The sequence below is a fragment of the Episyrphus balteatus genome, chromosome 3 (assembly GCF_945859705.1).
Source record: "Episyrphus balteatus chromosome 3, idEpiBalt1.1, whole genome shotgun sequence".
Taxonomy (NCBI): Eukaryota; Metazoa; Arthropoda; class Insecta; order Diptera; family Syrphidae; genus Episyrphus; species Episyrphus balteatus.
In genome coordinates, this window is record NC_079136.1 from 105,012,258 (window position 1) to 105,035,330 (window position 23,073).

Genomic DNA, 23,073 nt, shown 5'->3' on the forward strand with positions numbered 1-23,073 from the left:
CAAGAGGGCTTGTACCGCTGGGGAAACAGGGTAGTGTCTCTGCTTCACCGGAACCGCATTTCCTGTATCTATGATGTGTTCCATAATCGCAGTTTTCCCGAGACCGTGCCGCTCAAAATCCAAAAATTTCTGCTTGACTGTTTCTAATCGGGACTGTTGTTCATAATTTAATACATGGGCGTTAAGAAGGTCGGCATCATCTTCCAGGATCGATACGGAACTAACCACATTTGGCGCTATTTGGAACATCTTCCAGAAGTCCACTCCTAAGTACAATTCTTGGTCTAAACTAGGAACTAGGTAAAGCGTAATGGTCTGCTTGCTGTTTTTGTATGTAATGGGTATCTCTACTTTTCCCACTATAGCTTGATTCTTACCGTCCGCGGTTTTCACCCCTGACTTGTACGTTTGTACTACCATGTTCGCCTCTTTCACAAATTGAGTGCAATTCCTACCTAAAATACTCACGCTGGCCCCACTATCTAACAATCCCAATATTTCTTTACCTGCAATTGAGACTTTTGCATACGGCCTGGGGTCAGCGTGAGTCTCTACGACGGTCGAAGATATTTTCTTTCTTACCTCTTTCCTCCTTTTAAATCTTTCTCTAGTTTTAGCAATCTTATTCGAAATCTCACCCACGTTACCCTTGAAAATTCTATCTCGCGCTTCACTATATTCCCTAATCCTAACATGTAATGGTTTAATTACTGACATCTTTGAAATTTTTAACTTATTTATTGTACTTTTATCATTTTTTAATATTTGTAAATCCTGCTTTTCTTGATTATTTAATTGGTCTTTGTTTGATCTAGAGGGGTCTGAGTCGAACGCGAGTCCCCCACCGACTTCGCGTTCCGTGCTGGGTTTTCCGGCTTACATTCGGTGCATTTAGTCGAAATGACCCCTTCTTTTCCACACCCGTAACAAAAGATGATGCGGGGTTCTGGACAATGCAGCCAGGAGTGTCCCGTCAACCGACAATTCCAACAGGTGAATGACTTTGCTTGGCTCTTTGGCCGTGCGCCGGAATGTTGAAACGCTTCCAACTGCTCTTGGGGGTATGACATCATTCCCGCCTCCATCTCGAGCTCGTGAGCAACGTATCTACCGGGATGCTGGGGCCGAGGATGCTTGGGCACTTCTCTTTCCTTGACCGGAAACGCATACTCTGCTTCCTTACAGGCCAACTTCAGCTGGTCCATGGTGTAAACATATTGTGGATACACTAGCTTACTAATCCGCTCGTTGAGGTTTTTCTTCAGACTTCTTACCAAATCTATCTCCGGCGTTTGTACCCTGAGCTGAGCTCTTAGTTTGTTTACTGATGCGAAAAAATCGTCACTTGATTCCCCGGGACCCTGTTTTCGGTCCATAATTTCTTGGATAATTTCGAAATCTGATTTTGAATTTCGATATTCGCGCATTAAGGCGTCCTTTAACACGGACCATTCAGGACGCACCATCGTTCGTTGAAATTGCCAATACCATACTTTTGCGCCCCCAGATAGTAGAATATGAAAATCCCGTAAAACCTCAGTCCAGGTGCATTGATGTTGGATTTGCAAAAACTCAACCTGGAATATAAATTCCTCTACCGTCATGAATTCTGGTTTGCCATTGAATGATATACCCCATTTATCAATCCGAATTGGTGTTCTCGTCGACATGTTTGGATATCCATAAGGTGAAAAACCCGGTTGCGGATACCCGCTGGTAGGGCCCATTGCGGCCCCGTATGGATTCTGTTGATGGGCATGTTGATATCCAGGTAGATATCCCGGCAGATATCCAGGTTGATATCCGGGCTGAGTTCCAGGTTGATATCCAGGCTGATATCCAGTCTGAGTTCCAGGTTGATATCCTGGCTGATATCCAGTCTGATATCCAGGCTGATATCCAGGCTGATTTCCCGACTGTTGTATCCCATTCGCCAATACAGAATTGTTACTTCTAGCTCTGCTTAGTATTTGACCTGCATGATGATTAGTGGTGTGTTGGAACAGTTGTGGTAAGGTGCCCTGCAGAGTTTGGCTTGCTGTTGGTACCTGCGTCGGCTGACGGAACGGCTGGCTCACTGCCGGAGTGCTTCTCGACGCTTGTGTGGGTTCAGCTGTTACCACTGGTAGCACTGGACGATTGACATTCCCAACGTCTTTAAGTAGTTCGGCGAGTCCCCGTTCGACTTCTGCTCGCACAGATTGGCAGATACTCTCCCTCATTGACTCGTTATAAGAATCATGGGCCTCACTAACAGCCGCTTCTACCATTCTTCTCAATTCAGCTGCTAATCCATTGCCTACATTTGCTACTAATCCGCTATTATTATTAGTTTTTCTATTCGCAGCAGGATTGCCACCTGTACTAATTGTTGGGGCCATCACATTTTGTTTTTCGGCCTCCGAAAACCCTAATAATTCATCTACTTCGGACGATTCACGTCTGTCAACACCCGTCCTGGTAATACTACTGTAAGCAGGCGCTTCGATTGTATCTTCTGATACCCCTGACCCGGTAGTACCTCCGGAGGAGTTACCCTCTGTCCCTACAAGCCCGTTTCCCAACTGAGAGACGGTTTGGTCAACTACAACTGCACTATTTCCTATAGGAGGTATAGCACTTTCAGGTGGTACACCAGAAGTACCGCTCCCGGTCGCCGGCGGCTCGAACGCCCCAGATGCATCCCCTACCGGTTGGAGTTGCATAGCTTTCTCAGGTTTCTTTCCCTTCGGAGGTGTATGTAGTGTAGTCATATTGGACTCTAAAATGTGTTGCCTGAGTAGAGTGCGAGTTAGTACACGATTGGATAATTCTCCTTCTGTTATTAAAATATTTTTTTCATTTATGCTCATGAGATTACTATGTCTAACCTTATTTGGATCACTTCAATAACTTATCTCTAACAAGAAAATAAAATTTCTTACTCTAAAATTGTGTTTAAATTGAAAAGAGTATTGGACTTTTTCTATCGAAACACTGCCTTAAATCTAAATGTATTTTATTCTAACCTAAATTATCACTAACTGATCTAATATCTTACTGTAAATATAAATGTATCTCTAATTCGACAACCTACTATAATTTTTTTTTTTTTTTTTTTTTTTTTTTTTTACCTAAATCAAAATAAAATAACAAAAAATCAAAAATAATTATAAACAAAATCTTATATCTACAATCTGTCACCAAATCTGAGGACTTTTCTCTAAACTCCGTGACCTAATCTAAACTATTCTAAAATCTTACTTTACTATTCTATTAACCTTTTTTTTTTTTTTTTTTTTTTAATTTTTGATGCTTTTTTATAATTTTTTTTTTTTTTTTTTTATTGTTATCTATACCTTAAAATAATTACTTACTTTTCATTAACTTAAAAAAAATACGAAAAAACTAACACCTTCTAATACACTCTAATACACTCTACCTTTCTCAAAATAAAGACTAAACAATGTGCAAATAAATAAAATGTTTTGCCAAAATATACTGATTATTTTTTTTTGTTAACTTTTCAATTCTTAATACGGGGGTGCTTTCGGGGCTTACTCGGTGGATCATTGGTTATGTTCCCGCTTATGTATGACTTGACAGCAAATACCTTTTAATAAAAATGCAATTGCCCTCAAAGTGTGGTTACTGACGATTTGAAATTTATAACTTTATAACACAGGACAATTTCCGATTGAATTATCAGTCGAAGCTGAAACGCCTCGTCGCAATTGCTCCAGCCTTCTAAAGAGCTATCTGGAACAAGACTTACGATTTGCTACTGCACGATCGAAACTCAACTGGAACAGAAATGGGATTTTGCCTCGCCGTTGACCCCAAGATACTCCGCCGCAATTCACTCTATACGTTAAAACCTTATGCTTGAAGACATGCTGAGCACTCAGCATCATTGACGAGAACAGCTACATAAAAGATGTACTGGTTGCTTCCACTGGGAATGTCGAATCACTTCGTTGCAATTATTCAGGTATGCTTGAGAGCTTTCCTGTATAAGACTTACGATGTGGTTCGGCATTGCAAGTGAATCCAATCAGTACACAAGGAAAAAACTAGGACAACACGTTGGGCGCCATTTGAAACCAGGCAATAGGGAGGGTAATAGGAGACAACCATGTCTTCTTCGCGGGCAGGACCGTTGCTTCCAAGATCCTCAGCTCCAGAATCATTCTTACAAGATTCACGATTCCCATATTTGAAGACGAAGGTTAGGGGGAAAGGGGATAGATTGCACGCTGTAGGGGCCGCGGCATGCTTGCGTCACACGGCTCAACTCGTCGGATTAGGGGGGGTCTTGCCCCCACAGCAGTACCTCACCTGTTTTCAAAACATATATCATGCCGAAATTCTGTACCAAAAAAATTCACCACCCACACAAAACAAACTCACACTTTGAGGCGCTGCAGATGACGGCGCAGCAGGACCTTTTCCCACCCTACCTGGGATTCCGTTGGTCCAGTCTTTTTGGAATCCCCCTAAAGAAAGACCTAATTTCGCTGTCAAGTCATACTTACCCCCACCGAGAGGCTTAAACCAGCCTAATTACACCCCCCTGAAACAAAAAATCTTTATTCCATTGGGCTGCCGTAACAGTCCAGTAACAACACCATTTTTGTTTGCTTTAAATTTGGCGTGATTTACAAATCTTTATTTATTCTACATCTAAAACCTAACTAAAATAAATAATTTCCATAAAACAAGACAAAAATAACACATCAAAGACTCTCTCACAACCATGCAAAAAAATGGCTTTGATTATAAAATTGATTTTGATATTTCGTTGACTTAGTTTTGAATTTACAGGTTCACTTTATAATTTTGAATATGGTTCCAAAATTAAGATTTAAGTTTAGCTTTATTATTTAGATTTAAATTACGCTTTATTCTTTAGTTTTCGATTTGCTTTTCTTATTAACTCTGAAAACTAATAAAATTCCAATTCAATAATTAAAATTAATATAAAACAAGAAAACAATATTTAAAATAAAATGATTTACAATATATGAACTATAAGTTGAAAACCGTTGGCGTAACGGTCAATTTGAGCGGTTCCTAAAGTCCGTCCCGTAATCCTTACGGATTCCCCAAACCACTTTAAAATTTATAATTTGGCCAAAATTGTCGCCAACGCAAAAAAAAACTAACTAGTTTCGGGGTTTTTCCTGCCTATACATAGAGCTCTGTGTATCGGGGGAGTGCCAAATGGTAAACTACCTTGGAAACACGGTTTAAATAGCGTTGGAGGAACCCTATCTTAGATGGGACGACGCAAAGATAAAATATAAAACGCTCGCCAACCGTTTTTTTTTCTTTATAACGAGTTCAATCACGGAATAAATTACGGAAATATAAATTAACAACAAAAAAAATATCAATAATAAAAAGAAAGAATAACAAAAAAATATGAAATAAAACAAAAAAAACTATCACGCCAAAATAGATTATATATATAATTATCGTTGCTTCTTCTGGCGAATCTTCGATTTCGTTCGCAGGATCCTGGATTTGCTGATTATGTTATCTTATTGGGTGTATTGGTATACTATTTTATTGCTTTTTTACTAATTTTATAAAGGGGGTGAACCCATAAAAGCGGGTACTCTACTGTACCACCGGGTAGCAGGTTGCCGCGTGTAAATTTGTATTCGTTACTATGTATATCGATTTTAATATAAAATGTATGGTGCTGGTATCTTAATGGCACTTTATTTCGAATATGCCTTTAGTTTTTAAATCTTTACTTGACTAAGTCTGGTGAATCGACAGACTTTCCAGTTTAACGTTTCCGTTTTTCTTTTGCCTAGCAGTATCTTTTCAAATAGTCGTAATTCGATCACAAGACTTTCTTTTGTGCTACTGTTCCGCTATACCGCTATCCCGTTTTTCCTTAAGCGCTTCTTATGGATAGCGGTTTCGACTTTCGTCTTCTCGAAAACCACCAGTTCACCCTAATTCCATAAAACATACTTTATATAAGTTCCTACGTTCAAAACTACACAATTTTGGTATGTAAAACTCACCCCTTTTGTTTAGTAGAAAAAAAACTTAAGTTTGTAGTTTTCCTTTGCGTGTTGAGCTTCAAAATTAGATATTGTGACACTCCAAAATATTCTAAATTTTATAAAAAAAAACACTGGTTTACTATCACTTTACTTTGAAACTATATTAATCTATCTTACTTTAAATTCAAGACAAAGATTTCATACTAGACTTCCTTTGTCCACTTAAAATGATGATTCAATTTACTATTGCTTATTGAAAATAAGTTCACGTTTTGCTTGCTCCTACACGACTAACCATATACCATATCCCAAACTACGTTCCTAGTCATACCATCCTACTTCCAACTAGAATCGGCTCTCTAACTGCGGATGCAGTTGTTGTACCGCACTATGTGTAAAGGTAGTGGGGGATTCATATTTGTATTTGAATTCAAATTCAAATTCGATATCAAAATTATTTATCTACCTTTAGGCGTTTTATATTAAATAATATCCAAACCCTTTTTTTTTTTTATTATAACAGATTGCACTACCTATCCCTTATCTCATACCTCAACCCTAAAGAACAACACAAAACTTTTCTTTGCAGCGGCTCTTTTCAAAGCTGTCAAAGTTTATGACAATTTACAAGCATATTTCTTTTTTTTCTCCTCATTAATAGATTTTCTTTTGCCGTCTTGCATAAATTTATAAAATTTATTTCTTTTCTACATTTTCGCTTTAATTCGTGCGTTCCCTTGGTCTTATCATAAATATACACATCCGGTTGTGTTTGTTCTTTTTGTTGAGAAGCCCTTGTCCCCAGAAGCAGCTGAACAAAATCAGATCTTTTTTTCTGAGCTTGGTCTGACCGACCAAGAGTCAAATCCACCGCCCTAGCAGGCATGAGGGAAGAAATTGAGTCGGTGGTTACTATTTCCATTCTCATAGAGTGGGTATTACCATTCTATGAGCCCAATACAAGACATTTATGCAAAGGTAGGTACATATTTGCATTAGCGCCGACCTAACCTAAAATTTGTGCTTCTCCCCAGCATTGGCTTTTAGTAGACCGTCGTTCCTACTGATAGTTGCTGCTGGATTGCTCAAAGTGGCCATTTTTACTATTATGTCCAGAAACATTATTTGAATCGCTTACGCTTAAGCCAATTCCCATACTCTTCTGAGGTTCACTTCCTTAAGCCTACCCAATGCCCCTTTGCTTCAAGGTGACCATAACAGCCTTATTAAACTGTTTTAATCTTTGCATATATGTAATTCTTTAAAAAAAAAAAAATTGGTTTTTAATCCAGGGATTTCTAATCCCACGGTTTTTATCCAATTAAATATAATTTAAATTTAAACAAATTTTGGTTCTTTTTATTTTTCTCATTGGTTTTTCTTTACTAATTAGTTTTGGAATTTTTGCTAATTTTTGTTGGTCAAAAAAAAAATTCCTGGTGCCCATTGATTTATTGCAAGTACCCTAAATTGATTGATTCGACAATCAAAAAAATTTTTCAAACTAATAAAATTCTTCCTCCACTGAACCCAGCCCAGCTGTGTAGTCGTGGTGGAACAAAAGAAAATAAAAAAAAATATCTCCTAAGCCGGGTGAAGACCAAAACAAACCAAATTTTTCAAGGACGCGCGCAATTTTAAAGAACTGTTTTTTGTAAAAAAAAAACTCATACAAATCGATTTCAAGTGTTTTTTTGGTAATAACGTTCTACTATAACTTAATTTAGTGTCTAAAAATCGAAAAAATTACGGAATTTAAAATATATTTCTTGCTGTACTTTTTGCTTTTTTTGTTTTGTTGGTTTGTTTTTGCTGGTTTGTTTTGATTTTCGCCGAGTTTAAAACGTCAAAATGGTAACTGTAAAAAGAAAGAGAAGACAAGGACAAATGTTCGAACTTCCCTATTAACGAGCTACTTGTTGCACTTTTTTTTATTCTTTTTTGATATCGTGTTCTTGTTTTGATCTATCTGTCAAATTTTATTCATTCGCGTTTAAAACTTTCGTCCCATCGGTGCGTAGGTAGTTATAATTTTGTTTATAAGGATTTTCGATAAATCCTCGCGGTTTTCAAGTTCGGTATAGATAATTAATTTAGTAAATAAAAAGAAAAAGATTCAAAGAAAAAAAAGATTGTTCGAGATAATTAATATACCCCAGAAAAAGTGCAACAAGTTCCAAACGCAAGGAAACAGCTTTTTAATCTTTAATTTCTATTGGTTTTATTTATTCTTTGCTTATTACTAATTTATATACAATATTTTGATCTCTATGCATAACAAGTTATTTGATATAATTCATGTCCCCGGCACACAATCCGGAGAGAAATCTGGTCGGAACTCACTATGAGAACCTATGTCCAATGAGCTAAAGAACTCAAAGGAAAAGTCTTTGGAATCCGAATGGAATCCTATGTCCCCACAATACGGAGAAAAGTCTGGTCGGAACTCGGCAGGAGAACCTATGTCCAACGAGAAGCTCGAAGGAATAGTCTGTGGGATCCTAGTGGAAACCCTTATGTCTCCAAAATGTGGAGATAATTTCGGTGTCGGAACTGACTAGGAGAACCTTTGGCCAACGAGAAACTCGAAGGAGTAAACTGTGGAATCCGAATGGAAACCTTTTTTTTGTTAGTATAATAATAATTTCCTGTTCTAAATTCTATTGTAAACTACCTGTGTTGATTTCTGATTCCCTAATACAACTAGCTACTTACATATTTACTATTTAGGACCAAAAATTCAAGAAAATGACGATCAAGAAGAACTGCCTCTAATTGAAAAGTCTTTTTCTAGGTCTACTTGGCTCTGTGTTTACATGGTATAAAAAAAGAAGGTATGATCATTAGAAAAAACTCAGTATCGAGAACTGTCAAAACTTAAAAAATGGCTACTTAAGGTTTTCACAGTTCCCATTGAAATTGTTGTTGTAAACAAATTTGTCTTGGAAATTGTTGTTGCTTTTGACTATGCCAAATATTAAACGTCAAAACCTTACTACCCCATTTTGTAAGATGGCGGCTCTAATGATCATACCTTGTCTTTTTATACCATGCTGTGTTTATACACTAAATGAATAGGTCCCTTCAAGCAAACAAGTCCGACCTCAGTCCGAATCCGTTCCGCCTGAGGCGGAGCTGAGTCCGACTTCGGATCAGAAACTGGTCCGAAGGCGGCTCAAATCAGTATGGAAATTATAATCACCGCGAAGTCGATTGCATATGTATTGGTGTGGTGAAAATCTCCATTCCGAGAAAACGGAGCCAAAGTCGGACCCGAGGCGGAGTAGCGAAAACCTACCAGAAAGAGGAACAAAAAAGGGATGACGTTTCGCATTTGCAACCAAAAAGAGAACAAGATTTATTTTTTTTTTTTCACTGAAATTGTTTTATTTATTTAACTTTCACAAACACAAATGTTTACAATTATTTTCTGGAGAAATAGCATACAGGCCACCGGCAGGAATAATTGATTTTCCAAAATTTTATTTGTTGAATGTTGTTCGTGGTTGGTGGTGGCCTCAGGCTGCAGGAGAAGATGACTTCCTACGAAAAACATAAAAAAGATTAATTATTGATTAGAAATTTGCTAAGCTACATTTCAGCAATGCATACCTGTTTTTTATTCCAATTAATATTAATAATATTATTATTATTATTTTTGACGAGTCACGAGCACGACACGCGAGGAACTTCAACAAATAACAAATAAATAACAAAATGGCGCTTTGTCATTTTCTTGCCTTTGTCTTTCTTTCGTCAGTTCTCCATTTCGCAATTTTCACCACGCTTCTCCTTCGACTTTTGTGTTCATACACAAAAAGTTGCAAGTGTGTGAGTGCAACCCCTTTTTTCGCGTTCTGAGGTCGGAGTGTCTTTGTTGAACTCAGTTTTCTTGTTTGAAGGGGTACTTGGAAACAGAGAATCGCAAGATCGACGATTTATTTATTTTTTTTTATTTTATTTTATTTATTTAATTTTTATTTCGAATAAGATTTAAGTATAACAATTCATTATTAAATAACATACCTATTAGATTTCATAAATTAATTCAAAATAAAAATTTAGTGACATTTATATTTATAAAATAAACAGAGTTAATGTCACTTCAAGTAATTTAAACATACATATATTATTTGGGTGGGGTGACCCTTAATGGAAAAAAAGAAAATAATACTTCAAGCTGAGGTAGGTACAGTACATAAATATTAGAATATTGAAGTTGAGGTATATCATCACAAAAAGAATTCATTTAATTACAAACACAAATCTAAAGCAAACATTTTTTTTTTCTTTTATGAATTTAGATACATTTTTTAATTATTTAGGTTTAAGCATTTAGCAAGCATTCAAGGTTATTGGGTTGAAAATCAAAGAGCCATGCCTTTAAATCTTTTTCATTATTTTTTGAAAAATTTGAAGTTCTTAGAGTCAGGGGCAGTGATACCACTTTACTTCAATTGAAGTAGATCTACTTCTTTTTTTCAAAAAAAATTTAAATCTACTTCCTACTTCGCACCATCACAAAAATATCGAAATCTACTTCATTTTAAAATATCTGTTCCAATCTACTTCAAATGATCAAAATATGAGCCAAATCTACTCCTTTTTACAGAAAACCAAATATTTGACTAAAAATTGTTATAAAATAATGTATAGAAATGTGTTTGTACCGAAAATATGGGGTTTGAAAGAATTAAAATTTTTGGTTTTAGTTGTTTTTGCTAATTAAATTATTTAACTTAAATACCTACATTTAATAGAATTAATTTTTTTTATATAGATTTGTATAAAAAAAAAGAGTGTGTGTACACATGTACACGCGACTGAAGTTATACTTCTCATTCAGGATATGTAAAAGAATTTCATTTGATATTTTTAAATTCTATTTTTAAATTAATTAATCCACACTTCTTTTTTTACATTTTTATCAAATTAATTCTTTCATTCTCCTTGCGTCCATGTAGTTTTCAATTTATTCTGAGAAATTTACTCATGTTGTTCGGTTCAGAACGTACGGTATATGCTTAACGAAAGTAAACGAATTGCGCATAAAATGTGCGATATGGTAATTTTATGAGAATTGTGTGTGCTTCAGCACTAGTAGTAGCAATATGCAACTTTCAGGGTTGCTACAAAGCTCAAAAGTGAGCTGAGCTCAGCTCAAATTTTGAGCTAGCTCACTTTTGAGCTATGTACCATAGCTCAGCTCATTTGAGCTAAGCTGAAAGTGAGTTGAGCTGATGGTTGAGCTGAGCTGTTGGGTGAGCTAAGGTAAAGTGAGCTGAGCTGAGCTGTGATGGGTGAGAGGATACATTGATTTTTATTTGGAAAGTACAATGAAATATGAAGATATTTTAAACTTTTATAAAACACCATAGCTTAAGATGTTTGGTTCTAGTTATTAATGGAATTATTTTAACACATGGATATTTTTATAAATAAAACAAATAATTTTTCGTGATGTTTTCTCTTGGTTTTTTTAATAGTAAATAGGTATATTTCTATTTTTTTAGTAAAATATTTCTTTTTTCAAAATTCCGAGAAAATCGCGTTTGAAAGTTGGGGTAAATTTTTTTTTTCGAAAAATCAGGGGCGGACTGGCCCACCGGGCAACCGGGATTTTTCCCGGTAGGCCCTCGGGCAAGAAGAAAATTTTTAAAAGCACTTGAAATTCTATTTTGTAAGAGAAAACTTTCTCATAAAATGCTCGGTTGCTAGTTAATATAAACATGTTGTGGCCTCCTATAAATCTTTCGAGGTCCACAGAATTATTTTTGTGGCCCTTTTATTAAATGTAGGCCCCCTATAGATCTTTGAAGGCCCACCGAACTTTGTTTGTGGCCCTTTAGTCAATGTAGGCCTCCTTTCGATCTTTCAAGGTTCACAGAATTATGCTTGTGGCCTTTTTAGTAAATGTAGGCCCTCTATACATCTTTAAAGGCCCACCGAATCTTGTTTGTTACCCTTTCATTAAATGTAGGCCCTCTATAGATCTTTGAAGGCCCACCGAATTTTGTTTGTGGCCCTTTAGTCAATGTAGGCCCTCTTTCGATCTTTCAAGGTTTACAGAATTATGCTTGTGGCCCTTTTATTAAATGTAGGCCCCCTATAGATCTTTGGAGGCCTACCGAACTTTGTTTGTGGCCCTTTAGTCAATGTAGGCCTCCTTTCGATCTTTCAAGGTTATTGATCTTCCGAGGTCCACAGAATTATGTTTGTGGCCCTTTTATTAAATGTAGGCCCCCTATAGAGAGCCTTGGAGGCCCACCGAACTTTGTTTGTGGCCCTCTAGTCAATGTAGGCCTCCTTTCGATCTTTCAAGGTTCACAGAATTATGCTTGTGGCCTTTTTAGTAAATGTAGGCCCTCTATTCATCTTTAAAGGCCCACCGAATCTTGTTTGTTACCCTTTCAATAAATGTAGGCCCTCTATAGATCTTTGAAGGCCCACCGAATTTTGTTTGTGGCCCTTAAGTCAATGTAGGCCCTCTTTCGATCTTTCAAGGTTTACAGAATAATGCTTGTGGCCCTTTTATTAAATGTAGGCCCCCTATAGATCTTTGGAGGCCCACCGAACTTTGTTTGTGGCCCTTTAGTCAATGTAGGCCTCCTTTCGATCTTTCAAGGTTCACAGAATTATGCTTGTGGCCCTTTTAGTAAATGTAGGGGGCCTCCTATTGATCTTCCGAGGTCCACAGAATTATGTTTGTGGCCCTTTTATTAAATGTAGGCCCCCTATAGAGAGCCTTGGAGGCCCACCGAACTTTGTTTGTGGCCCTCTAGTCAATGTAGGCCTCCTTTCGATCTTTCAAGGTTCACAGAATTATGCTTGTGGCCTTTTTAGTAAATGTAGGCCCTCTATTCATCTTTAAAGGCCCACCGAATCTTGTTTGTTACCCTTTCAATAAATGTAGGCCCTCTATAGATCTTTGAAGGCCCACCGAATTTTGTTTGTGGCCCTTAAGTCAATGTAGGCCCTCTTTCGATCTTTCAAGGTTTACAGAATAATGCTTGTGGCCCTTTTATTAAATGTAGGCCCCCTATAGATCTTTGGAGGCCCACCGAACTTTGTTTGTGGCCCTTTAGTCAATGTAGGCCTCCTTTCGATCTTTCAAGGTTCACAGAATTATGCTTGTGGCCTTTTTAGTAAATGTAGGCCCTCTATACATCTTTAAAGGCCCACCGAATCTTGTTTGTTACCCTTTCATTAAATGTAGGCCCTCTATAGATCTTTGAAGGCCCACCGAATTTTGTTTGTGGCCCTTTAGTCAATGTAGGCCCTCTTTCGATCTTTCAAGGTTTACAGAATTATGCTTGTGGCCCTTTTATTAAATGTAGGCCCCCTATAGATCTTTGGAGGCCCACCGAACTTTGTTTGTGGCCCTTTAGTCAATGTAGGCCTCCTTTCGATCTTTCAAGGTTCACAGAATTATGCTTGTGGCCCTTTTAGTAAATGTAGGGGGCCTCCTATTGATCTTCCGAGGTCCACAGAATTATGTTTGTGGCCCTTTTATTAAATGTAGGCCCCCTATAGAGCCTTGGAGGCCCACCGAACTTTGTTTGTGGCCCTTTAGTCAATGTAGGCCTCCTTTCGATCTTTCAAGGTTCACAGAATTATGCTTGTGGCCCTTTTAGTAAATGTAGGCCCCCTATAGATCTTTGAAGGCCCACCGAATTTCGTTTGTGGCTCTTTAGTCAATTTAGGCCCTCTTTCGACCTTTCAAGGTTCACAGAATTATGGTTGTGGCCCTTTTAGTAAATGTAGGCCCCCTATAGATCTTTGAAGGTCCACCGAATTTTGTTTGTGGCCCTTTAGTCAATGTAAGCCTCCTATTTATCTTTCGAGGTCCAGAGAATAATTTTTATGGCCCTTTAGTCAATGTAGGCCTCCTATGGATCTTTCAAGGTCCACAGAATTATGTTTGTGGCCCTTTAGTCAATGTAGGCCTCCTATGGATCTTTTACAATAATAATTTGCCTCCACTTTAAAGTTCCTATCGATATGCATCCTTTTGAAATTTTTTAAATTAAAATATTGTAAAAAACTTATAGTATCGTTCATAATAATTTTTTTTTATTTAAAGAATTTTTTTAGAAAATTGCCGTTCCCGCCTTTTTGATTTTTTTTAGTGTTTTTTTTCGACTGTTTAGATACGCAAATTTTTTTCTGAATTTTTAAAAAAACATTATTCTTATAGGAAAAAAAAACATTATTGTTATAGGAAATTTAATCCTCTACAAAAAAGTTTTAAATGCGATACATAAAAATTTTGCTTTGTTTGCGAGATATATTGAGAACCCCAAAACCGGGGCTTTTGCACCCCTATCTTCAATTTTCACCCTCTCATTTAATAGCAATCCGCGGTTTTATTTTTAGAAAATAGTTTCGGGATTTAGGATAAACAATATCATATGAGATCGTTTTTTTTATAAAATGTTTTAAATTGATAAAAATATGCTTAAAAAGCTTAAAAAGATCAAAAACAGTAGATTTTCAAAATCCATATTTTATCCAATTTTAGACGTATTTAATTTTTGTGACCATTATGTTGAAAGATAAAGTAGTATTCTCTTTTCTCCTTTATATCTAAAAATGCTCAAATGATACAAAAAAACTATTAGTAAAAATATCAAAACTGTCGTTTTTTCCCTTTTTGAATAGTTTTTTCTTAAGTTTTTTACAATTTTTTAATTTGAAAAAAATTTTAAGGGATGCACATATCGATAGAAAATTTATTTATCTTCAAAACATTACTTGGTAAAAATTTTCAAATTCAGCTTGGTTTTCAAGTTATAGAGATAGACAAAAACCCAAAAAGTAACAATAAGGGTCGAAAATATTTATAGTCACAAAATCCATAGATTTTGAAGAAAAGTATTTTGTTATCTTTTCCAAAAAACGTACTACACATGCAAAATTTAAAACGAAAGGTTTTGATTTTTTCTTTCAGTAAGAAATTTTTTTGTCAGAAATTTACTTTTAAAATCTTTTTATACATTGCTCTTAAACATCTGGAGTGACCCAAACAAATATTTTAGTGTTTGTTGCTTATTTATTCAGCTATCAGGGCCGGTTTTTCTGTTCAGATTAGTCGTTTATTACTCAAGATATTGCCCGAACTATGCTGGGAAAAAACAACGACAAAAAACTGAGAAATTATGCCTCGAAAACGAAAAAAATTTCTTCTAAAGTAATTTCCGAGACCCTTAGGACAAAGCACGTAAGAAAATAAAATGCACTATACTGCGTCGCACTTACATGCTCTTGTAGTTAAAAGTATCTTTATCTTAAATATCTATTGGAAATTTAAGATTTTTTTAAGTTCCGAGAAAAAAAAATTAAAAAAAATATAAAGTTAAAAAATTAAATTTAAAATAGAAACTTTTTTTTAATTTTGTTTTGCATTTTACACTTTAAAATGACAAGAAATACCTGTCTGTAAATTTTGATTTAAATTGGCTTATGCTTTGATGAAATATAGAAACCAAAAAAATATGACAATTTTTGCAAAAACGACAACGCCATATTTCCGTTTTCCGAATTTTTTGAGAAAAACTAAAAATGCAGTTTTATTAGAATCCAAAAGACTATTACGTACACAAAATTTCGAAAGCCGTTTTCGAGAAAATTGCGATACCTCCAAAACGGTATATTGAAAAAAGAACGTGTCTTTGGAATAAGGTAAAAATCATCTGCACCAAGTTTCAAGGAAATCCATCTACCATCTACCCGTTTACGCCCTAGCTCGTAGGACAGACCGACGACGGACGGCATGACGAAACCCACTTTTTTTATCTTCTCCATCATGGTAATGTTGGTTTTGATTCAAACCTCAATTTTTTTTCTACACGAAACCAACACTTGCCCTATAGAGCAAGTAAAAATAGTGGGATTGAGTGTCCATTTTGGCTGTAAACCAGTGCAATTAGAAGTGTTATAGTTTCAAAAGTTTGTGAAATATATTAAATAAAATACACTACTGGGGTCCCACGCACTTGCCCTTATGGTGAAAGTAACTCTGATGTTAAAGAATTTTACTGAACAAAATTAGGGAAAATTAAAATTTGATATTTTTAAGGAATTCTATAAGTAGTCAAAATAAATAAAATCTGTTTTTGTAATTAAAAGATCATTTAAAACCGTGTTTATTAAATGATCTTTTACACAAAACTAAGTACCTATGCTATTTCATATTTTCCATGAAAAGGAACTTTCAGAAAAAAAATTCGAAAATCGTTAAAGCCGTTTTATAAAAAAATATTTTTTTATATATAAAATTTTTCTAACATTTTTCAAAAATTTAAATTGGTATGCCATTTATAAGAAATAAAAAACGAAATTTCGATAAAATTTTTATCAACCCGTTTTGAAAAAATCGATTTTTCAAAAGACAGGCAGGTACCGTTAGTTTTGGCCCTAAAAAAATTTTCAATTTGGCCTCCAGGAAATCACCCAAAACTATTAACTACCAAGTTTGAAAAAAATCGCTCCATTAGTTTAGGCTATAACTCGTGGTAATTAAAGACGGACAGACAAACCAGAATAGCGGGACCCACTTTTTTAGCATACTCTATCATCTTAATGTCATGTCTGATTGTTATCTCAAGTCCGATTATTTTTTCGAATCCTTAACTTGCCCTATAGTACCAATATCGCAAGTAAAAATGTCAATTTGTCTTCACCTTTCGAGACAAACCGGGACCAGTTATAAAATTGAATTTAATATAGCCACGGAATTCGTTAGAACATCATTTTTTAGATAATTTTATTGTGAATAAGACTGTCTTTGGCCATTTTTGGTTAAAATGAGTAAAAATGGAGCTATTAAATATAAATGGTACCAACCTCTTTTCCAAAATGGCGGCTGCTTTCGACATCCTACCACCCCAAAAAATTGACTTTTATGATAAGAACATTCATCCAAATACATTCCACGAAAAAAATTTAGTCCTGCGAAAAATGCGATTTGATTTACTAATTTGCCTGGGCTATAATATCATTCTAAAACGTTGTGTTGAGATCAAATAATAATAATAAATAACATTCTACATTAGTCAAACAAATTAAGATAAAGGTTTTTTCGATTTGTATTTGTATTTTTGGAAGAGGTGGACAATTATGAAAAGTGACATTCGATATATTGATATATAAAGGCCTTATTATATGATATATGTATAAAGAATACATATTTTCTTTTGACTAAACTGAAAGTAACACCCACTTAACGTTTTAAAATGAATGTTATATAACTTAGCCCTGTAAATTTTTTTTATTTTCAATCACTCAAATAAATTGATCCGCCTGTTCACAGATTTTATAGATCAATCTTCTTCTTCCTTTTTCTCGGCGCTGTTATGATCTCGATGTCGAGGGGATCATAACCTTCCCACGTTACTGCTTCACACTAGTGATCCGCCTGTGGGGTTCGCCGGGTTGACCTCAGAAATCGGCGGCAAGCCTCCCGGTTTGGTATTGTTCCGTTTCTGAGGCCAACTGAATGCTGGTGTTTTTGCATTTGCTTGTACCAGGAGTTTTTAGGCCTACCTTTCTTTTTATTTCGTGTTGGAACGTTATATAGATTTTATAGATCAATAAACGTGAAAAAACTTAATATCAAGAAACAGTTTCTGCATATCAACTTTTCTTTTTAAAAATTTTAAAAGTGAATTATGTATTTGTGGCCCTTTTCCTTAAAGTCCCGGGAGGCCCTTTGACCCCCAGTCCGCCCCTGCGAAAAATCCCCGAATCTTTGAACGCTCCTGGAAGCTAAACCGCTTGAGAGCAATTATTGGGAGTGATGACAAATGATAGCTTGTGTCAGATTTTTAAAAAATCGGCTTCCATGTTAAACCGCCACATCATGCCTATTTTTTCAGAATCGTGCCTATTTTTTTTTTACTTTTAAGTTCTCCCGGTTCGAGAACGCGTGGACCTACAGGGATAAGAGTTGTACACAAATGTAGGTTAGAGTCCCCGCTACCTTTTGGCATCAAAAATTTTATTTTCATTTTCTTCAAAATTCCGCGATATAGGCGTTGGAACGCTTTGACCTAGAGACATGGGGGTAGTTCCATAGGAAAGGTTATATTCTCAGCTACCCGATAGTGGTATAATCCGGTTTTTCGATTTTTTTCAAAATTCCGAGAAAATCGCGTTTGAAAGTTGGGGTAAAATTTTTTTTCCAAAAATCCCCGAATCTTTGAACGCTCCTGGAAGCTAAACCGCTTGAGAGGAATTATTGGGAGTGATGCCAAATGATAGCTTGTGTCATGGGCCTACGCTTTGCTCATTGTCAGATTTTTAAAAAATCGGCTTCCATGTTAAACCGCCACATCATGCCTATTTTTTCAGAATCGTGCCTATTTTCTTTTTACTTTTAAGTTCTCCCGGTTTGAGAACGCGTGGACCTACAGGGATGATAGTTGTACCCAAATGTAGGTTAGAGTCCCCGCTACCTTTTGGCATCAAAAAATTTTTTTTTCATTTTCTTCAAAATTCCGAGATATAGACGTTGGAAGTTGAGGGCGCTCACTTTCAGCTCAGCTCTAATGAGCTAAGCTATGGTAACTAGCTCAAAAGTGAGCTAGCTCAAATTTGAGCTGAGCTGAAATGTGAGCTTTTTGCAACCCTGGCAACTTGCCACATGCAACTTGCCACATGCAACTTGCCACATGCAACTTGCCACATGCAACTTGCCACACGCAACTTGCCACATGCAGCTTGCCACACGCAACTTGCCACATACAACTTTCCACATGCAACTTGCCACATACAACTTGCCACATGCAACTTGCCACATGAAACATGTAACTTGCAACGTGTTGTGTGTTTTATGTTTGCCGTACTGCATTTGTAAATACTAAAGTACTGCCTACTCTAAAGGTGAAACGACAGCCCTGCTACCCAGGGTGATCGCGTCATAATCCCTTTGACATTCTTGTCAAAAAGTAAATTTTCATGCCCACCCTCCCATAAGAAGTATAACTTCAAAAAGAATATTTTGAAATCTACTTCGATTTTTCTCAATTTACTTCCATTTTTTCTTCAAATCTACTTCGACTTTTTTTCTGCAAGTGGTAACGCTGGTCAGGGGTAATTTGTTGAAAATGCGACAAGAAGCTACACTGTAGAAGTTACGCAGCGCTGTGGTACGGTATCTGGGAATTGAAATCATGTTCATTGAATTTACTCGCAGATTGTGACTGCCAAAAAATCTAAAGTTACGATTTAATCACAATTTTTGCTTCCTCATATATTATTTGTGGGTAAAACTTACTGTGAACTTTAACACAGTCAAAAGATAAACTCATATGAAAACATAAATTCTAATTTTCTTTGTTTATTCTTTTGTTTCTTTTGTTTTAAGTAATGTGGCTACGTCACATGGCATGCGTATGCATTTCAGAGAAGATAATGGGTGGGCATTGCGGATATGCCGATTGTGTATAAGAAAATTTTCATTTCTTTATTGGAAATGGATATATAAATTGTGACGCATCGTCACAATACATATTAATTTAGTTTTGACACATAAATATGACTGTACAGCTGAGCTGATTGATATTCTTTTCTGCCCAGTTCTGTTTCTTTATTCTTTACAGGATGGATATTCTTCATAAACTATTTCGTCTCGTCGGTCTATTCTTTTCTATATCCGGAAAAATAAAGAAATACACTCCATATTCATATTACCAGCTATGATTTAGTGATTTAAATATAGGGGCGCCTTTGCAAAAATTAAATTCGTTGGAGGAATATTAGGATAGCTTTAGTCTTTCAAAAGAAATTGGGGCGTCTTGTTCTTCAAAGATGAACGAATATTTTGGACACCATTGTCCTTCCGGAAGCCAAACAAATTAACCCAAAATTGGAGGGCGCCTTCATTCTTCAAAAAGTTTAGGCCAAAAATGGGGTCGCCTTTGGGAAAGTAAAAATAAATAAAACATCGATTGGAAAGACTTCGTTATTTATATAGACTTTTGTAAAAGTTCAATTCTTGCGCCCCTAGGCGATGGCCCATGCTGCCCCCCTCTAAAACCGGCCTTGCGATGTGGGTTGGTGACATTTTCCGCAAGACATAATCCCCAAACTGATATCCCCAAACCCAAAATCCCCAAACTGAAATCTCCGGCAACAAATCCTCCAAAAAGAGAATACCCATAGCAAAAATGTCCAAGCCAAAATCTCAAAAAAAAAAATATGTTCAAGTAGTGAATCATGGGATTAAATCGCGCGATTTAATCGCATGATTCACTACTTGAACATACACTGAGGGAAAAAACAACTTAAAATCAACGAAAACCACGTTGATTAAACTATTTTTCGGAATGATTTTGCGTTGAAAACGAAAATTTTAAAATCAAAGTAAAACATCGTTAGTTTAAAGTGGTTTACCGTTATAAAACATCTTTAAATCAAAGTTGTTTCAACTTTTAAAAAATCATTTATTAAAAAAAAAAGAAAAAATGGGCAGCTGCTGGGGATCGAACCTACAACTCTTGGGTTACAAGGCGAATGCTTTACCAAAGTGCTATCTCACTGTTGAAAATAAGAGTGATAAAATGCAACAAAAGCTGAAGTCCGACAAAAATAAAAAAATTTCTTATATTGTTTCCATTTTATTTTGAAGGAGTTTCATGTTAATTTTTTCAACACTAAATCAACGTCGAACTTTTTACGTTGCGTTTTTTTCCCTCAGTGTATTTGTTTTGGGCATATTAATTTGCTTTTTTGTTTTTGAATGGAAATGTATTTTTTTTTTTGGTAAACGAAAAATGAGAGTTGTGTTTTTTAAATGTAGAGCTACATCATAATTTCCCCCAACGTATTTTTTAAGGAAATTTTTGGGATTTTTTTTTAAATCCATATCCGGCGATCGGAGCGCCGTACCCCTATCATAGCGGCGCGGCGATTTTTGAGTGCCACCTTCTAATTGTAGTTGGTGGAGTTGTGCAAAATTTTGTTTTCGGCTTGTGTACTGATGTTCTATCAAATACCAAAGTCAAAATTGGACTCGAATATTTTTGCCAGAGCTCCACACAAAAATTTCTATACTCCTCGTACTATCTACAAAGTTTATCTATAACGTAGCCGCCGACCGGGTTGGTTAGCCGTTTTTTTTCGTACGTTTTCATTTTTCAATTTATTCGTGTGAAGGCCTTTATTAGAATGTGTACCTAGCAACCGAATTGTTAAAATTACAACATGGTTGCAAATTCGATCGCAAAATTGTAAAACTCACAACAGGTCGATTTCGTTGTGATTTCTACAACCGATTTTGTTGGGTGCGGCTCCATGTGAAATGACCAAATAGGTTAAGGTTGTTTATGTTTATTTGACTTGCGACTTTAAAGAAGAAAATAATAAAAAACACTCAACTACACTTACCTAGGTACTCCACTTATTAAACAACGGACACACTTGACATTAGATCTATACTAACTTACTAATGATTTTTTTTCCCAGGAGCACCACAAGTTCTGCGGCTAAATCCATCCATGCATTCCGTCTCAGTTAAAAAAGGCGATTCAGCTACCCTATCACTAGTAGTTTGTGCCGATCCAAGGCCTCACCGCGTCGCTTGGGAATGGGGTTCATTGCGATTAGAAGCTGGAGCTGGAGTTGGTAAGTAAGCAATATACATATCATTTACAGCAAGGTTTTCTTTATTCACATTGATGTATAAATGTAATGTATTGTAAGTTGTAACGATGAATTACTCAACTGAACTATGTACTTTTAGGATAAATGTCTGTACACACTACCTACCTGCTACTGTGAATATAAATTCTGAACAATGATGAATAATTTATATGCACACACCAAGCGAAAGGAAAACGTAAACTTATACACTTCGTCAAAATTCTAGCTTGTATTCCTATCGGCAGCTGCGTGTTGTTTTTGTAGCGCATGTAAACGCAAACTGCGGATACGGATAGCAATGCCAAAAAAACACACCTACACATCGAAATTCTTTTTTTTTTGATTTGGTACTCCGAAAAATCGATTGCTAGACACCTCTAGAATATACACACCAAATATGAGCTCTTTATATTAATGGGAAGGTCCTCCGCTTTGCAATTTTCCATTTTTACATCAAGCTTCTATTAAAAAAATATAGTTTTTTACTTGCGATATAGGTACTATAGGGCAAGTTTAGGATTCGTAAAAAAAATCGAACTCGAGATAACAATTTTACATGACATTACGATGATGGAGAATGCCAAAAAAGTGGGTCCGGCAATTCTGTCTGTCTGTCTGTCTGTCTGTCTGTCTGTCTGTCTGTGTGTCTGTCTCTATCTGGAGCTGCAGCCTAAACGAGTGAAGTGATTTTCTTCAAACTTGGTAGTTAGCAGTTTTTGGTGATTCCCTAGAGGGGAAATTGAAATTTTTTTTTATGACCAAAACTAACGGTACCTGCCATATAACGGAAATAGAAAAGTTAATTTTTTTCAAAAACGGCTCTAACGATTTTGATTAAAATTTTTGTGTGTAGTACTACACATAAGAGCTAACTTTTTAAATAAAAAAAATATTTTTTGTAACGTTATTAACGGTACCTGTCATAGAACGTTTTTTTTCGTTTCTGAATATCTCGTACAACATTAACCCGATTTAAATGAAAATTTTTATACAAACGTGTGTAGTTAAGGATAATATTAAAATTTTAGAAAATTTTCAAAAAACGCATTTTTGGATTTTTAAAAAATATTTCAAAATTTTTTTTTGAAAAATCAATTTTTTGAAAACGGATCAATGAAAAATTTTGAAATTTAGTTTTTATGTGTAAATTATTTATTTCTTCAAAATGGCATACCAACTTTTTTTTTGAAAAATGTTAAAAAATTTTTATACATAAAAAATTATTTTTTTAAAAAACGGCTCCTACAATTTTCGAAAATTTTTTTCTAAAAATACCTTTTTATACAAGAAATAAAATGGCATATTTGTTTTTTTTAAGATAATTTAAAACGGAGTTTAATTAATTATAAAAACAGATTTAATTTTTATATTATATATTATTTTTTTATACCACTTATGAAATTTCTTCAAAATTTTTATATTATATATT

At 35.5% G+C, this 23,073-nt stretch overlaps 1 protein-coding gene across 3 annotated transcripts in view; it reads left to right on the forward strand.

Annotated features, from left to right (window-relative positions):
• LOC129913586 (hemicentin-2) overlaps nucleotides 1–23,073 on the forward strand; it is a 358,695-nt gene that overhangs the window by 226,654 nt on the left and 108,968 nt on the right. For all 3 annotated transcript variants that reach the window (XM_055992340.1, XM_055992341.1, XM_055992339.1), the window contains exon 12: nucleotides 21,468–21,626. In XM_055992340.1, coding sequence (XP_055848315.1) covers nucleotides 21,468–21,626 — 159 coding nt within the window. The remainder of the gene's footprint in view (nucleotides 1–21,467; nucleotides 21,627–23,073) is intronic.